General features: G+C 43.2%; 2 protein-coding genes and 1 long non-coding RNA gene across 5 annotated transcripts; all 3 read right to left on the bottom strand.

Moving 5' to 3' along the window:
• Positions 1–50: 50 nt before the first annotated feature.
• LOC6613861 (solute carrier family 22 member 4) lies at positions 51–14174 on the bottom strand. Of its 3 annotated transcripts, none has more exons than XM_032721429.1 (5): positions 13702–14174; positions 2949–3841; positions 2696–2850; positions 2456–2624; positions 51–2246 (listed from the first exon to the last, which is right to left on the bottom strand). In XM_032721429.1, the coding sequence occupies exons 1-5, from the start codon at positions 13852–13854 to the stop codon at positions 1265–1267; spliced, it is 2352 nt and encodes a 783-aa protein (XP_032577320.1). In that variant the 5' UTR covers positions 13855–14174; the 3' UTR covers positions 51–1264. The 3 variants fall into 3 exon arrangements, with proteins under 3 accessions (XP_032577320.1, XP_032577319.1, XP_002038330.2); XM_032721428.1 differs by lacking the exon at positions 13702–14174 and adding an exon at positions 11333–12092; XM_002038294.2 differs by lacking the exon at positions 13702–14174 and adding an exon at positions 11273–12092.
• LOC116801489 lies at positions 9815–11266 on the bottom strand. The gene is made up of 2 exons (XR_004362051.1): positions 10198–11266; positions 9815–10141 (listed from the first exon to the last, which is right to left on the bottom strand). It is a non-coding gene; the product is annotated as an uncharacterized LOC116801489 (long non-coding RNA).
• A 3201-nt stretch (positions 14175–17375) lies between the features above and the next one.
• LOC6613863 lies at positions 17376–18112 on the bottom strand. Its single transcript, XM_032721981.1, has one exon. It carries the CDS (start codon positions 18069–18071, stop codon positions 17697–17699), a length of 375 nt encoding a protein of 124 aa, XP_032577872.1. The 5' UTR covers positions 18072–18112; the 3' UTR covers positions 17376–17696.
• Positions 18113–18372: the final 260 nt, after the last annotated feature.

Here is an 18372-nt window from a genome sequence, read left to right on the forward strand (position 1 = left end):
CCTCGCTTATTAAACAAAAAACGAGCAAGCCACGATAAAAAATAAGTCAATTCGTCTTTATGATGATGCTTTATTAGAAAAATATTGCTCTTTTGCCATGTATAACATTTGGTTTTATGTAGTAACCAATATCAGATAACATTCAACAAGTTGCTAAGCGTATTCACTAGGTGATGCAACTTTAAAAATATTATGTAATTTATGCCTTGTGTATTTATGTAGAGCCTGAAAACTACTAATTGATTTATATTAAATTAGCTTGGTAATTGATAATTACAATACGTAACGAAAGTAAATTATTCAATGTGTAGGTTAATATTATTGTTGTTCTAATCAATTAGTATTAATAGATTAAGGTAATTAATAAAAGTTGTCCATAATATATAATTATTGTGTAACTACTCGTATGTCTTTTCATGTAATTCTCTCCAGGTGTTTACAACACAATCACTTAATGTGGAACCACAGGCCTTTAGAAGGATCGCCATTCAAGATGGCTTGTCTGTGCAGTGAGGTTCGATTCGGTACGTGTTTGATTTGGTTCAATAGTGACTGCTTAATACTGGGCTTATCCCTTTTTCTCAAGGTGTGCTCCACATCTGACTTACTTTCTTATGAGACTACTAATTATGGCTGCGCTGAAGCTTGTCCCAGACTCGAATGATTCACCGTCTGCTGGGGATAGGCTGAATGAACTAAGCCGTAAAATTAAAGGCAATGGAAAATTTATGCATGGGTTTGGGTTTTGTCGGCGAGCTTATTTATCCATTTAAAATAATTTCCTCGAGGATTCTGTTCCACAGCTTTAGCTTAAGTGTTGCCTACTTAGAAATGTAATTTTGTTTTCAAGTGCGCGAGACTTTCTCACTTGAGCACTCCGATTTAGTTTAAAGTTGATGTACGTACTACGTACTACTAAAGTGTGCGAAAATCCTAGGACTATATTGACTGTTCCTCCTAAAAAGGATAGCTAATGTGTCTTACAATAGGTGCGCCCATAAACTTATAAAGCGGGCCATAAGTACATATATACTGCTAACGAATTGTATAGACTATAGTTTACAAGTCACAGCACCACCAAAGTGAACCAGATCGCGGCGCTAGCTGTGAATCTAGCGATATCCTAACTTTTTGAACATCTGCTGCTTCCCCTTAGCATATGATTTACTATCATAGAGACTCCACTCCTGGGCTATAGAAATGCTTCTATATCTCAAGTCCAACCACACGGCTAATTTGTCAACGCTCGCTTTCTGAAAGCAGTTCACATGGGTGGGCCATCCTCGGTTATCTTGGTCGTCCAAATGCCGGGCATTAGTTGAGGAGGTAGATTCGATTGCGGCGTGCTTAGTTTCAAAATAGTGCTGTTCGAGTGGATGGTCTTCGCGGTGGGCGTGTAGCCCTTGTTGTCCATGCCGTCGATAATGGTGAACTGCGAGGCCATGTTCTGGGTTCCCTGTGCAGCAGGCGAGGAGGGTCTTGAGATGGGATGGGTCCTGGGACTGCTGATCAGGGAGGTGCACAGGCCACCGAGAATGGCCAGAGATGCGAAGGCCGTCTGGGGAATCAGCTGGCCGAAGACCACAGTGGATCCAATAAAGGGCGCTCCCAGCAGCCAGAAGCGGGCCCAGCAAATCGTGGAGAAGGAAGTGATCTTCTTCTTGTCATCTGAAACCAGCTCCACCGTGCAGGTAGTGAGTATACTGAGCGTAGTGGATATGGCCATCTTCGAGACCATGGCCGAGCACATCAGCAGGGCTACATTCGGATCCAGCCCAATCACGCTGGGCTTCGGAACCAGCCAGCCGCAGTAGGCGATGCATCCTGCCACGATGTTAAAGAGTCCCGTCCACAGCCACTTGCGGGTGGTCCTCAGAATCAGGAAGAGCCCGAAGAAAGTGCCCATCATCTCGCTGAAGCCCGCGATAAAGGTGTTAATGTACAGGTGGTCGCGACTGAAGGAGCGGATGTTGAGCAGCATGCCGTAGTAGACCACGATGTACAGCGACCAGGCCAGGTGCACACACACAATGTGTCGCACCGCTCGCTCTCCCTTCCACATCGACCACCAGCCACTCGGCGGAGGAGCGTCCATGGCGGTCTGCGCCTGCAGCTCCAGCTGCTGGTCGATGTCGTGCGGCAGGTTGTAGCCCGTCCCATTCACCTCCACGCACTCCAGCAAGATCTTCTTGGCGTCCTGAGTGCGTCCGCGGGCGATCAGCCATCGCGGCGAGTCGGGGATCCACCTGCAAAAGGGATGCAAGATGCAAGTGTCAGTATGGGCCACAAAATGTTGGTGCACATGAACGCTGCACAGCAGCTCCATTTTGGACTAGTAATCCTGATAAATAATGTACTGTTCTAAAACACTTCCATTGACCTAGTTACTTATAATACGTTGCTTATGCGAATCTAGATACGAATTTGCTATCAATATCTGTTTTTGATTACTCACTGCCACAGATAGATAAGTATCACAGTTGGCCACGAGATGGCCATGTAGAGGTGGGACCAGCTGGACCAGAAGCTGGCCACTCCGGGCAACATCATTACCCCAATAGACCAGAACTGCTCAAAGAGCGTGGAGACGCAAGTTCGGTACTTTCCCCCCGTTATGTCGGCCACTGCAAGGAGCAAACAATTGGGAATCCATTAGACATATCCATTTATATTTGAAGTAAGTCTTGCCACTTACTGATTTGGCCTCCGGCCGTGTACATCTGGGCACAGCATACGGCGGAGAGGCAGCGGAAGAACACGTGGAGCTCGTAGGAGGCCACGTGCCCCGTGAGGTTGCCACAAAATATCTGCGTGATCATGCCGAAGAGCATCACATTTCGGGGACTGAAACTAAAAGTGGGAAAGAGAGATATATGAACACAAATTATCTTTAATCTGTTTACCAAATTATTGTGGTTTAGATATTAACCAAGTGTACGCTAACTTACTATTTCAGCAGCTGATTAGCCAGGATGCCTCCGGTGAGCACGCCAAAGAGATGGAAGAACTGGGTGACGGATACGAGAATGTCCCGGGAGCAGACCAAGTCGTACTGCGTGACCACCGAGTGGTAGTCGGACTCGTGCTGGAACTCCGTGCAGGGAATCACGTTGGAGTTGCGGTGCAGAGGTTTCTCCCACACGCGCGGCTCCTGGTCACTGTTCTCGTAGTTGTAATAGTGATGGGCGTGCTCCTGGGCATCCTGGTAGACATTGCAGAAGTCGATGCTGAACTCCTGGTCGTCGGTCTCCTCCTTCTGCGGATGCGAGACCTTGATCCATTGCGTTTGGTTCTGGGCTCCGATTGTGTGGGGGGGCTTGCAGAAGAACTCGCCGTGCCTCGGTGCTGGGGCCGTGAAAATGATGCAGGCCATGAACCAGGACGATGGAATCTTGCACAGGAAGATCAGTAGCACTGTTCGCAGCTGCCACCTTCCCCACGGACCCGTGATCCGGCCCACCGCATCCACTTTGGTCTGCATCTTGGTGTTCGGCTTGGGTGCCCTGCCCTCCAGTTGAGCGAAGGTGTCGTTGGGATAGAGCTGATACTCGTGCTGGCGCCTATGGGTGCGAATCTCCTTGTAGAACGTAGCCTCGTGGTTGGGCTTGTGATTGTGGTTGCTACTCGTGCTGTTGTTGTTGTTGGCCTCTCCTTCCGGACACTCGCACTTGGCCTGCTCGTTGGACGGGGAGTTGGGTGGTGGCGTTGGGAGGTGCTTTGGCTCGAGGTCGCCAGCTGAGTTGCCGAAGTGGGGTGACCTACTGGCTGATATGTGCGAGGAACTGTGGACTTGAGGGGGCGATGGCTCGTCGTCCTTCAGGGGCAGCAAAGGGGACTCCGCCTGCGTGGGGAAGAGGGGGAAATAAATATCAATTATAATTTTAGAAGCTTAAATATGAATTAGGAAGTTAGGCCGGTGTAGGCGGCTGCTGTTGTTAGCTTTTTGGCTTAAGGTCTATTAACTCTGGCTAAGTTGCGTTGAAACAGTTTTTCATTGTTTTGTAACATCTTGAGTGATTTCCCCATTAAGTAGAAAGCTTTACAAATTACCATGGTCTCTAAATATATGTTGGTTAAATTCATTTTAAATTGTATCTAGTTGTGCAGCAGTTGCTATCAGTTCAAGATTTGTTATTGAGCTCAATAAGAAATGCCTTTAATGGCCCTGACACAGCTTGTGCCCTCATCCATTGAAATCCAGATCAATGATATCGAGAGCGGTGGTATCCGTGGCTAATAAGTCAATACGGCGGCATTCCCGGATAGATCAGAGAGTGTCCTTCGGGAACTGGAGTGCAGCAATTGGCGGGCGTGAGTGTCTAGATCCCACAAGAATGCCCACACCCACTTTCTCACTCGACTGCAGTTGGGAATATAATGAACATAAATTGCAGCGCCAAGTGGATATTCTCCACACAGTAATTTTGTATGCCAAGAAAGGCACTGCGGCCTCCTGTGGGAATATATATATATAAGAGTACTCTTCCTATTCCTTAAATGGTTCTAATTAAATTCCATGCTTTTTATTTATATTTATTTGATCGCAGCTGCCAGGCATTCATATCTCAGAGATGCGAACGCTTTTTCTAACCATCCAACTGGGTATGTTATTCAGATGTTTTTTCTGAACAATCCGTTGGGTTTTCGGCTTGTCTTCCCATTTTTTTGTACCAGCCGTCCGTTTTTGTCGTCATTTAGTTTTGTTTTCGCGTTTTGTCATCCTTGAAAGGACCTTTTGTATTCATGGACTGTACCAAAGAAAGTATACAAATCGAAAGCCAGAAGGGTCCTCAAGCAATCATAAGATACTTTCACCTTCAGATGCTAAAATCCAGGCAGGTAAGGAAAGGATTCGGATTGCTGAAGAAGGGTCAGATATTCGGATTAAGCACTTTTCATATTCGTTTGAGTTTGTAAAGCAACAGCCTTTTTAAGGAGTTCCTGAAAATCTGAAGAATTCGCTGAACCCACAAGTATGCAATCATTTAGTAGTTTCAGGCTGCCAACGTCTGAGTCTAGTTTTAAGCTTCAATTTAATGAAGTCGTTTTGTATCTTTTCTTTTTTCCTATTTTGGTTTATTTCTGTTTTTTGACTGCCAACAGCTGTGCAAATACCGCCAAGGTTAATGCCGATTTTTATCAGTATTGAGCTAGAAAAGGTCCGAGGCAAGTTCAGTTTAATGCGTCACGTGACGAATGGTTCATCAGACTGCCAAGGTGATTCACTTATGTAATTGCAAAAATGGTTTACATTTGCAGCGCATCATTGGATGGAATTGGTAAAAGGATCCTTTCTTTAACACAGTACAAGTTCACTCATTCAAAAGATCATTCATATTGTAGAGTATCAGAGGGCGGTGCCCCAAAGCCGAATTATCAATGAAGCACAAGGAACGAAATTCAGCAGACATATGGAGGGAATCTCCGCGGTTCGTGGCCCTTGCAAGATGACTAATGGGACACCCAAAGCTCGCCCAGATTGCCCACTCCCTCAGACATAATTAAGGAAATTTCCCGCAGCCATCATAAATCTGCCTCGTGCTGCACACACTTTGTTGCCCACACGATATCCCAATTATCTACTAGATGAGGAGCACTTAGATGCCCAACTAGTCGGCAAATTGTTTCCATTTCAGCCCAGAACCTGCACATATTTATACTTATTTTCAGTCCCACAGGGAGTTCCACCTCCTGAATGTTTCATTACTTATTTATTGCTCTTCCCCATTCGATTGACTACGCTGCCCTGCGAAATGGAGATTGAATATGGGGGTATGAATATACTTGCATGAAATATGGATACATGTGTATCTTTTGTTTGCCAGAAAGGAAATTTTGTAATTGAAACCAAAACGGCGAAGAGCTCGTTTGACTTCGAGTCTGGAAACGTGAATTTCCATCAGTCGGTAATATAGGTAGAGGAATATTCAATAAAAACCAGAAAAAACAAAATTAGTTAAGTTAGCAAATGGGTAGAGCATTTGAACTTGAAGAGATGGTCAAGTTTGTTATGTTAGAATGGCATCTCTTCATCCTTTGTTCGTGTATCTTCTACCCACTGGCCTTGACTAATGATTTCCTAATTGCTTGGCCTAAGAGTCCTCAGGAAACGAAAACAATCTGGCTGCCCCTCGCAACAATGCCCCACACACGTGGCCATTGTGTTGCAACTGTGCCCCTTTTTTCTGGCTGGCTGGCTGGTTGACAAGGAGGGGCGCCACAGTTAATTGGAACACAGCCGGAGCAACAGTGTTTTTCGCTGAGATTGCTGTTTTGTGCCTTCTGGCACTGGCAGACAGGTGGCACAATGACTAAGTGATGGATGGAGTGCCTGGGTGCCTGGGTGCCTTGGGAGATGTATTAATGCCTGCGATTCCTGTTAACAGAGAAATCCGTTGACATCCATCTCCTGCGTGATCGTGTTTCTGGCACTTCTTGTTTTCCAAATATTGTATATGCATCGTTAGGTTCCCGCTGTGTCCGGGTAAGGATTAAAGTCTAATCAGGAATCAAGGCTGCTAAAGCAAGGAATATAACTACATCTTAGCTGAAAGTTTGACAGCTAATATTCGTTACATAACTAGCGGCTTGAAAATCCCAGCTCCGCGCCGTTCAATCTCCCGAAAATAGATGCTCACTTAATAGAAGTGGCTAATCCAATTACTTTCTGGCTGTAGACATGCAACGGAGTTTCAGGGTTCCCGAACTTGTTGCTGCCATCGTGGTCATTAAAGTCAATATGAGCTGTTCGAGTCAGCGTCGTCACGATATCGTGACCAGACGCTCAGCCAGACGAAAGCTAGCATAAATATTTGATTAGTTTCACTGGCCTCGTCAACCGGCGAGTGTCCAGAATGGGCCATAACCTACAGAACCCAGAACCCAGGCCACATTACCAGGTTGGGGGTCTGTGTGGAGTATATTGATGGATTACGGCATCCCTTTCTGTCCCGTGCCGGGAACGTGTATGCTAATGTCTTCCATGGCGAGCTGTCGAAACAATTTGGCGCAACGTGGCGTATGCGTTATGTATTGCATATTGTTTTTATGCCCACATCTCAGGCGTGGGCACTGCTCGTAATGGCATATTGAAGGATTCGAGGAGCTCCCAATGGCACTGGCCGTTGTGAGAGTGTGTATCCAACAAAGTTGTTTCTGGGCTATAAATGGGAATATGCGTATATATCAACACCACCCTTTGATTATCGGCTTAATTGCCTCGTTTATTGCCAGTCCATAAAGTGTTTTAATGTTATTTAAGTTGGCGTCGCCTTCTGTTTAGTCAAGTGCTTTGCAACTTTATTCATTGCCGAAGAATAGTGAGTCGCAAAGGTTGTGAGTGAGTAAATAAAAGGCGAAAACTTCAAGGCGACAAACCAAATTCGCGATTAAGCGATTGTATTTTATGGCACCTGAGAATATACTTCTTTCGGAAATGTATAACTCGAAGGATCATAAGATCAAGGGCAGTCTTCCTGCTCAGCTCCTAACTTTAAAGAACATGAAAGCCTTGATCCTGCTTCCTATGAGACCTCCAATTTCTGGCCACGATTTATGATTTGCTTCCTTTTCACTTTTTTCTCTGATTAATTGCCACCAGCAATTGAATCTGACAACTCTCCCACTGCCAACGCATGTGGGCCAGGTCGTCTTCTTTGAAAAGTCTGGCTTCCTCGGCACTGGGAGGAAAGTTGAATCCCATAAATAAGAACCCTGAAATTATGGGCTTTGCCCCTGATTCACCCGAATTGCTCACATTCTTGGGGAGCTCAGATGAAGGATACGCATACATTTTGTGAGGCGCTGATTCCTTTTCCCACTTCCTCCTCCAATCCAGCAATGTTTCAATTGCTTTGAAAGCTTTCCACGGTTCGCCTCCGCATCTCTATGACTTGGTGACAGGGAAAATCAGATTTTGACAGACGAATAAACAAGATTCAGCTTTTAAAGTGTTCTTTTGAATTGACTTTTTAGGCATAAATAAATCGGGATATTAAATTGTTCGCATGGGTATACAGAAATCATAAAGAGAAAATGTAGTGAAGGACAATATTGCAACTCATACCCCTGCTCACTCCACTTATTTCCATTTTAGTTCGTAATTTAATGTTAAATATATCTTACCAAATACCAAATTATAATAAATGCATTTTACGAGCTTGTATATAATATCTTACTCGTTTTTCCGACCAAGCAGGTAAATGAACCTTTAGCTTTCACTTAAGGGCCACCACTAAGCTGCTTATGCTGGAAGGGAAAACTGTCATAAACGTAAATAGGCTTGAACCACTAAATTTAGTTGGCCTTGGCCAATGACTGGGCTGCCAGACAAGGCATCCCGAAAATTGAAAAAGGTAATCAGGCGGAGGTGGCTAAGGAAAAGATGAAAACCAACTTATGAGAGGATAGATGCGTTCTGATCCTGCGAAACAAGATGGCGTTGGCTGGGTCATTTGATTATAAAATTAAGTTATAAAGTAAGAAGAATCTTATAGACGAATACGTCACGGATGAGAACTCTGCATTCGCAATTAAAGTTAAACGATACCCTAAGGTCGGGATAACAAGCCTATATTGTGGGTTTCGAGGTATTTTTGTAGAATGCTACAGTAGGTAATAGTGGAGTTGACATTTGCTCAACGCAGCAGGAATGTATGCTACATAATTTATACATAGACATTTTCCATTCAACTTAGAACTAGAGTTCTTTGCACACTCGGTCATTGCCGCCGTGAGGCACTTCCTCCTTCCGTTTCGAGACCCTGAAATCCTAATTGTCTTGGGGAACGCCCCTCTCATCAGGACACCCCCCCATGAAAACCCACTGGGCGGTTACTTCCTGGTTGTATTTACCCAACTGTCTTGTCCTTTGTTTTGTCTTGTTCCGGGTGCTCTTCTGGTTTCCGTTCCTGTGTTTTCCCGTAATGGTTGTAATTGCGATGAATGCTGTTCCGCAATTATTTGTTATGTTCCGTCCACAAATAACACACAGGAAATCGTGCCGAAAAGTAAAGGATTCTGAACCTCAGACGAACTCGGTTCTGAATCATTTTGTAATTGTTTTCATTTCAATCGCTTATAAATCCAGCTGCTGGGTCCCTGAAGCAGTTTATTGAGAATTTCAAATGGGAAAATAAATGTAAAAGTTCTCAAGATGTAATTGAAATTGAAAAGCAATTATCGCAACCTAGGCGCCCGAAAAGTTGATGACCAGCCCTTGTTTACCTTGCTGGCAAGTTTTATGACACTTTTCAGCCAACTGCCCCTGGTTTAGAGGCGTTCAATGCCCTTGCCCAGGGAAATTGCCTTCCCAAGCCCACCCAGCCCCAATCTTTGGGTTCGCACCGTACTTGGACACGAAGTTCAAGGCACCTTGCCCGTGGAAATTGGGCGAGGTTAATAGGTCCTCGACTTTCGACTCGAAAGTCGCAGGCCAAACCCCAATTATAATCAGCTGAAGAAAAGCTCGTTTTAATAAATAATGAACTTTTTTGCAGATTTAAGAAGGCCGGCAGCCGAAAGTTTTGTGCGTACCCTTTGACCTTGCGATTGCGGAACTCCCGGCATCCTAAGCGTGGAAAAAAGAGGTCCTGCAATTGCACCCAGACGTACCATAAACAGGATTGGAGTTTTTTATAACCAACCCCTTAAAGGGGTTTTCTTCCAATTTAAAAATGGACAGTCAAGTGGGAATCAACACAACAGACCTCAACTAGCAAATGTGTCCAATATAAAAGAATCATTTGAATCATATATAAAATATAAAAAATATTAAAGCCAGGAATAAATCTTAATTCATATCCAGTTAAGTTCGTTAATTTTACAAGCATCCTGGCATGCTGAGTTACATGAGGAGTTTTATTTGGGAAACCGGGAAACTAGAGAGTTTGTACTTTTTTGGGACCCTTTGTGTAAAAGATGGCATATCGTATGTAAAATCACATTTCTAATTGATATGTAGAAAGTGCCTTAGCTAGAAGGCCAGGCTATAAAATGCAAATTAGGCATCTGGAAATTGGTTTGTTTACATGCGGGGGATTTCGAGCGATTGTTGAGTTGTATAAGCGATTGAGCAAGTTGAACCAAACGCAGCTGGGTTGGGAAAATGTGTCCAATCGAGACATGCGCCTTTGTATTCGACCTTAAAAACGAATTGAAAATTCAGCTAAACTTGCGTGTCTGTCTGGAGGAAATTACCTGGAGTTTGGCTAATTGGAAAGGCTCGGAATCCCAAGTAAAACTGGGCAGGGGTGTCGCACAAATATTATCCAAGCAAAGAGAACCAGTTGGGTGAATAAGGATTTGCCAGCTTACTAATGAACAGATGATCCTACATCTTTGTGACATAGGATATAGATTTCTTGCTCTAAAGAAAAAATCAATTTGATTTCATGTCTTCGATGAGACAAAATGAAGCCTGCTAGGGCGAAATAAATAAATTTATCAACGTCTTTTCCTGTCCTGTAAGGACTAATTTGCATACGGCTAAGGAAAATATACTTAGCCAGAGCAAATTTGCATAATCTGGCAGAATGTGGAATACACGGCTCTGACTTCCACGTTTATCGCATTCGCATGCTAAACAGCTTATCACACTTGTTTCCCGAACTCAATACGCACGTGTGGCAGAGTCACTAATGAGTGGAGCACCCCGGCGAAAGCCACATGGAGGCCCATGATGAACCCGGTGGCAGGACTGAAAACTAGAGTTCCACCAGCCAGACTGTCTTATGTCACCGGTGGCTGATTTTAATTAAAGTCCTGCCACCGAAATCGCCAGGGGAGCGACTCCCATAAATGTGAAATATCTGCTGATGGCGGCCCAAAGATATCTTATTCAGCGAAAACAAAGGAAACATTCGCAAGAAATTTATTAGCCAAAGAAAGGCCAGCCAAAATGGCCATTTGGTGCCTCATTTGGTTGGTGGTTTCGCAACCCTGATACCTTGGATACCCTGTATGGCTTGATCTCTTGAATCCATTCAAATAGATTTCGTCAATTGTTTGAATCGAGGCAGAAGAATGAGAAAGGATTGCTCCTACTTTCGAAAGAAGCTCAAGTCTACAGTCATGCATAGTATGCTTAATTATTTAATACGCAGACTGGGGTGTGTCTCATGCAAATGGCATGATTTGAGCAAATCGTGACCAGTCCCTTCGATGTGACCTATCCCAACTGGAGACCCTGCAAATTGCGCCCAGCTTATCGCTGTCACAAGCATAATTTGCTCTTGGATTTGCGGCAGAGGGTTAATTATAAGCATAAAATTACGCATGCATATGCTGCCAAAACGCCCAGCGCAGCCCCAGTCGAGTGGGCTTCTCTATCTACCGTAGTTTCATCCTCATCCTCATCATCATCCTCATCGTCATCGTCATCATCCGCATCCTCGTCGGCATCCCCTTCGCCACTGCTCCGCCTTTGGGCATGGGCCTCGTCGCTGCGCGTTTCCAACTTCTCACTGCTCGCACTGCCAATTCCGCTGGAGGAGTCGCTCGAGTGGAGTCCGCTGACTAGGACATGACCATTGCCACTGTTGTGGCCACTGGGGCCATTTCCGTTACCGATTGCACTGCCTCCAATGTCTGTGAGCATAATGGGTCCGCGAAGCCGGTGAAATGTGCGAGGAGTTGCTCGCTGATTTTGGCCAGTCTTAGATCATTCCAGCCTAGATTTGTTCACTTCTTTGCACACGATTTTGACTAAGTCTATATAATTTTGTTACTTCACTGCGATTTCGAATAAGTTCCGCTTTCAGTGACAATCAGCTTATAGAACAAGCAATTACAAGTGGGTTAAGGTTGGATTGTAAGCAAGAATATATATATACATAATATTGTCGGGATGAGCAAAATTGTTTAAATCGGATTTAAAATAAGAAAAATAAAATTCGGATGCATTTGACTATCAATTTTAAATAATTAATATAATCCAAAGTAAAAGCTCCAATATTATCAGAAAATACATAAGTTTCAAGAAATCAGATGCAAATCTCGAGAAATGAAAATAGGCGAATAATTTTTTTTTTCGAATACTAAAAACTGCGTCCGCGACACAAACGGAGTCGATTGGTGCTGGCGTTCGCCCAACGCGCAACTGATTTGCTGAAAAGCGTTGAAAAGCGGTGGAAAGCTCCCCGGGCTGGAGTTCGTTTTCGCGCGGCACGAAGTGAAAGTGAAAACGAAAGCGAAAGCTTTCTCCGATGCCGGCGTTCCGAACTTCAGGAGAAGCTCGTTCGCGAGCAGGACTCTAGTGGAGTCGGTCACGTGTGGGGCAATTTCACTTTCATTGTCCTGGAAACTGGAGCCAGGAGCTTTGCCAACAGGGTGCCACTGGCCAATTTAGCCGAGCAGCTGTTGCTCCACTCCCCTGGCGGCTTACTCCCATCGCAAGGTTGAAAGCTGCCGCGGCAGAACTCGTGGACAGGACCCTCCTCAATGCGCCTATACCATACTATATTTGCACATACAGTCTAATTTCAGTTAGCTCAATGGGGAGGCAATAAACGCTCGACGAATTAAATATAAATATTCCACCAATTGACTCGATTAATTGGTGATTTCGGGGTCCGGTCAATACGGGAATAAGCTCAACTGCTGACGCACGTGACACCGCGTGTCTGTCGCTATTGCCCCACAGATGCCCCATAAAAGTGGCAATAAAAGCATTAAATATGAAACTTGTTAAATGGGGATAAGGGAAATGGCTGCCATATTGGGGCACATCTGATCGGATTAATGATGAAGCAGTTATGTCAACCATATAACCAAGTATATCCACTTCCAGCTGATGAGCAGAAGGAAGGGGCAGTGTATTATTAGGATAGGTATATTCAGCAAGTTGCGAATTTCCCAGTTCTATTGATATTCTCCATTAGCAAGCATTTGCTACCCAAGTACCCAGCTGCGAAATAGTTTACAGCCAGTACAATGGGACATGGAAGAGTAGCTATTGGTAGCAGTAACCCCATTGTACCGCTTTTGTTCCAACTTATTGGCCAAGTTAATAGTTGGTGTCATGCACTTGTGAGCTTTTGAAGCGCTTGTTTGCTTACAAATTCAACGCGACAGAAGCCACCCCCTCGCCACGCGCCTTGCGCTAATTTATTTTGCATAAACAATGGAGTGTGGGGGTGGAGGGGTGCACCTTCACTTTGAGGAAACTCTGCGAGTGGCACGAGCAGCAAACAAATTAGCCAGAAAGTTCGTTTCATTACGCATACGCCGTGTGGAACGAAGAACAGCGGCAATTCGAAAAGTTTTCGCTTTGCGCGCATGTGAACATTTTATTGAAAATATACGGAAAAATTAAGTGAGTTTGCAAGTTTGGGGAGACGAGTTTTAAATAAAATTAGCAAGCTGCGGTTTTCTGACTATTCCCTTGAAAGCGGCATATGCTTGGAAAATAATAATATTAAACTGAAGTAGGTTTGTTCATTTTTATATATTGATATTCCTATACTAGCAATGGCAATTCTCAGAGATATATAATAATTTAAACAAATTAATATGCATTTAAGCTATTATAATAGGGTATTGAGTGCTATTGAACTACTAGTAAATTCAAATCGAACTGAATTGGTTGAATCAGTTTGACTATCCCCACCAATATTGCTTACATTTCATGTATTTTTAAGGGCTCTTATAACTTACAAGCTTACTAGCTTACTAACTACTATGGTGAGATTGCTTATTAATCACCTGAACGTTAAGCATCACGATTTTAATCTCAAGCCGATCGATGAGAGGACTCCGGCGAGGCTCATCCTCCAATTTCGATACAGAATCCTCCATGGAACTGGGTGGGTTCCCGTTGGATCCCATTAAACTAGCGTCTGGATGGATAAAGCTCATTCTAGCATTTTCTCGGCATCTGGTAATTCAGAAGGAACTATTCAGCTGCGATCTCATGCTGCTGCGTCGATTTAGTTGTGCAATTTCATTTTATATAATCACGGCACCGCCAAACAATGTCTGTCTATAAATCAAATCGACCGAGTACTCGACTTTTTTCGCGGGCAAACAATTGGGAATCGGAAAATACCAAGTGCTGATTATTTATGGACTCTTATCCCAGCGGGTCGCAACCCGACGGGGCGACTCCGATCCGATTCGATAAGATCGGATGAGATCAGATCGAGCAGTGTAGTGTGTAGGTGGCAAGGGCCAAGTTGGAACTACGAAAGAATTCGCAGCGAAGAATCCGCTGGGTTGACTCGGATTCCGCTCAAACAGGAAGAAGAGCAGCGCGCGAGGGTATCTATTAATAGTCGGTGTGGTGTCCAAGTGGCACTACTCGCGCCGCTTCTCTGGCAACTGCACTGGTGGGTGTCCCCAACCCGTGAGGTACGTTTCCTGGCTCTCACCAAAGTCAAGTTCAAGTTTAGCGGGGCGCCGAGAGTGCGGCCAGAATGAGTTCACTACACTCATTCATGTACTACAGCCCCATCCACAGCCACATCCACATCCACATCCACGTCGTGCTACCAACGAAATCTTCGTACCATTGTACACTTGCCAAAAAGCAAGGCGGCCAAAAAGCACTCGTTCTACGCGTCACGCAGCAGTTCATTTCGCCTCTGCTTTCGCCTTCGCTGGCTGCTCTATTTGCTTAAGTGTTTCTTTCCCCATTTCATTTCCTTTCCTTTCAATATCTCTGTCATATTATTTGCTTAATCGCTGTCTTACTTATTTTTGTTTTTAGCAGCCGAAACAGAAGTAGCGATATGATATATATCATATAAATGTATCTGATATGGATACAAATTACACAAGTAAGGTGCAGTTCACTTACTCACGTGACCATTGTACAGCAATAGACATAAGTGTAAGTGTGGCACTTTTCTTGCACTGAAAACAAACACTTTTCATGTCCGCACGATTTTCCCACGAAAGCCTTTGCAACTACATAGTTGGAATTATCTTATTTGCATAGAAAAGAAGCATTATTATTAATATATGGGGACCCCATCCATCTATAGCTTTTCCTACACAACGTGAGTGAAATGAGTTCTAAGCTCAGTACGGACTTGGCATTTATTGGATTGCATTTCCTATGCAGTGCAAATCTGTTGCACTTCAATGGGACTGACTGACTCATAATTTCAGTGACGTTGCGGGTTATTCTCATCTGTGATCCCACAAGTGGTCTCAATAATGTGCAATTCACTACAAGGTATTTATATTTGCTATTTTGGCTGCTTTCAAATACAATCTATAAATAGTTATATTGGTGAATTACCCCTCAAGAGATTATACTTTTCATACAACTTGCTATTTTCCTGGTAAAAGCGATCCCATTGTTCTGACAACCGATTGCATTGAGCTGATTTTTCCCAACGGCAGTCCACTGACCCCATGCATTGAAACACGTTTGAGCTCCAACTAATCGAGAGAATCTCAGTTCCAGTTCTAAATCAAATTTCCAGGTCGGGCGACGTCGCCGATGATCGACTGCTTCACCTGAACTCCGTAATTTCCCACAGCAATTTCACGATTTTAATTGCACGTGCCATCTATATGTGTATATATGAGGTCGAAAATGTTGAGTAGCGAAATTATCATTTACTGATAACATGATGTCCCTTGTTACTCATAAGAATAAAGATTATGTATCTAAATGGCACACTGACTGCTTTTAATGCATTAGTTTCATCAAAATAATTTCGATTTATGGCTTATACTAAACCATAAACCATATCTTACTCAATTCACATTAATTTTCGTTGAACACGATGTGGGGATATTAAATAAAAATTTCCTTTGGCCAACAGACGATGTTATCTTTTTAGCAGGACAGTAAAATATTTACAAGGTATAAAGACTTTATTTTCAGCCTTCACCAGCCTAATTATTTTACGATTGTGCTAAAATATTGATATTGATCTTAAACTCACCTACGAGTATTTGAGATAAACGTCCAGTCAAAGGGGCTTTGCTATTCTGGTAATCATTATTCTCGAAGGATATTTGAGGATATCGCTGGATAACACAAATCTGGGGATCTCCTGGTCGCTGTGGCTCCCACTCGCTGTGAGTACTGAACGGATACTGAACTCATGGCAGATCCATCGCTCTCTTCACACTTCACTTAAAGTGCCAAAAGTTTAGTAGTTTCGACTCACACTCGCACAGACACATGTCACCAACTGGCAGCTATACTCGTATTAAATGAACATATATATTAAGCAAATATGTGTGCTAATAAACAATGTATCAAAAGAACGGCGATCTGCGATCTGCGATCTGCTATCTGCGAACTGGGTGAACCTGCGAATGAAGCCCGAGCTGTTTGCCCAACCAATTTAGCGCTTGTTGCAAAATGAAAGCCGTTTTTCAAACTGAAGTCGCGCGCGCCACTCGATCCGGATTGAGATACGTCGCTCGGTCCGGATTGGATACGCCACTCGGATCCGCCCGATTCTTGGATGCTCGTCATGTCACGAAGCTCGGATATCGTAGTAACGAGCACGGAAACTTTTATCTCGGCACGCTGCGCATGCTCAATTGATTTGCAGCTCCGTGGCTTATTTTGGCCAAATTGAGTGGCCAGCTGATTTCACGTCCTAACTTAACTGGTTCGCCAGTTGGCCTTCCTCAGCATCATGTGATGCATTAATTAAACAATAATTACTAATTGACAGTAATTAATAATGGTGGCAAAAACAAAAGGCCAAAAGCGTGACACGTTTTTTCGGCAAACTCCTCGAAAGAAAGAAGTTCGATGACGTAGGCAAAAGTAGTTCCCAAGCCTTTTATAAAGATACCTATGACATACGATTTTTAAGGAATTCATTTAAAGTGGAATTTCTACACATTACGGAAGATTGTAAAAGTCCTCTAAATTCTTGTATTCCCTAATAGCTGCCGATTTGAATATAAAAAGAACGTTAATTTCCGATTTCAAATCGCTATGAAAGTATAACGACTTTAGTTTTTATTGATAGATAGTTAGTGGTGAAGTAAAATTATAATCGTGGTTTTAGTTTGAAATGCTGCAAAGACTTTCTTCAAATATAACCATTTTTATAGAATAAAATGCAAATTTTAATTAAATGTTTTTATACATCAGAAGGGAATATTGTGTAGACATACATATGCACGCTATCAAATGGTATTCTTAAATCGATTCAGTTAAGCAACTTATTAATTAAATGTTAACTTTTAAACGTGTGGGAAATAAACTAGAAATTCTTCTTCAACTCATCCAAAACTTTCTGAACACCCCAATATCTATGCTCAGCGATGACAAATTTCCCCTGATTTTTTAATTTTCTACCTATGCTATGCGATCAATCAACGAATGTGTGCTAATTTCTTGTGACGATTATTTTGCAAAGTCGTCTCCGCGCTAATATCCGATGTAAATAAACCTATGACAATCGGAAAGATCTATTCCTTTGCGCTTAACCTTGTTATTGAACTCCCGCCCGGATTTTCGCAGCTTCCAACTAAGTGATACCTTTTAAACAAACGCCACAACAAAACAGGTGACAATCAAATTTTTTCTACAAAAGAGAAGAGGGATAAAATTTGCTGCTAATTCGATTTATTGTGCTTTGTGTTTATTTGCATTGGGAATCCGTGGAGCTGATACTGTTTACTTTGGCAATTTCCCAGTCATTATGAACACCCTTATATGGGCTATAATGTGATGTGCCAACAGGAAAATTTCACAGATTCCACTGGCTATATGTTCATGCTGGCGGTTGTTCCTCTCCAAATCCCGGATGAGGCGGCGGAAGATCCTTATACCGCTTACTTACGTACTCACTGCTTATCATCTTATCAAAGAATTCGTTAGCTTTCACATAGTTTGGATTCCGAATGAATCTCTTCTGTCGACCACGCGCCTTTGGCAATTTCCGCAGCTCTTCGCTACTGCTAGTTGGCTTAAGACCTATATCTTTCTGATCCTTAATCATTCTTTTCGGTGATTCTCCTGCTACCATGGGATCCACCAGTTTCATATATAATGGATCGGGCTCGTTTCCAAGTGGGTTTGCAGTTTCAGAAGACTCTGAGGTTCTAAGCGCCATTAAAATGAAAATAGCCAAAAGGAAACTAGACATGTTTCGTTACAGGCAGACACAGATTGGATATTATTGAGAAAAAGAAAATAAACAGCGATAATGATCTGTGACTTATTGGAAATTAGACGGCTTATGGCAAATGGGGCGATAAATTCGAAGAAACACTGAGAACATTTTTATATTCATCGAGAGCGAGAGTGCGTGAGCTTTTTTATTATCAAGTACTTTATATTCACTAATCATTATTATTTTTTAAATTTCTTGCAGACGTTCGTAATCAGGATCGGATCCATTTTAAATAGAATTTTCTCGACAGATATCCGTTAGTCAGCTAGAAGAA

This window comes from Drosophila sechellia, chromosome 3R, assembly GCF_004382195.2.
Source record: "Drosophila sechellia strain sech25 chromosome 3R, ASM438219v1, whole genome shotgun sequence".
Taxonomy (NCBI): Eukaryota; Metazoa; Arthropoda; class Insecta; order Diptera; family Drosophilidae; genus Drosophila; species Drosophila sechellia.

Excerpts from the sequence above, each read along its gene's own strand:
- LOC6613861 (XM_002038294.2), bottom strand. The coding sequence starts at position 11,596 with ATGCTCACAGACATTGGAGGCAGTGCAATCGGTAACGGAAATGGCCCC. Across the intron at positions 2,851-2,948 it reads GCTAATCAGCTGCTGAAATA|TTTCAGTCCCCGAAATGTGA; the intron begins GTAAGTTAGCGT and ends TCCCACTTTTAG. Across the intron at positions 2,247-2,455 it reads ATACTTATCTATCTGTGGCA|GTGGATCCCCGACTCGCCGC; the intron begins GTGAGTAATCAA and ends TCCCTTTTGCAG.
- LOC6613863 (XM_032721981.1), bottom strand. The coding sequence starts at position 18,071 with ATGTCTAGTTTCCTTTTGGCTATTTTCATTTTAATGGCGCTTAGAACC.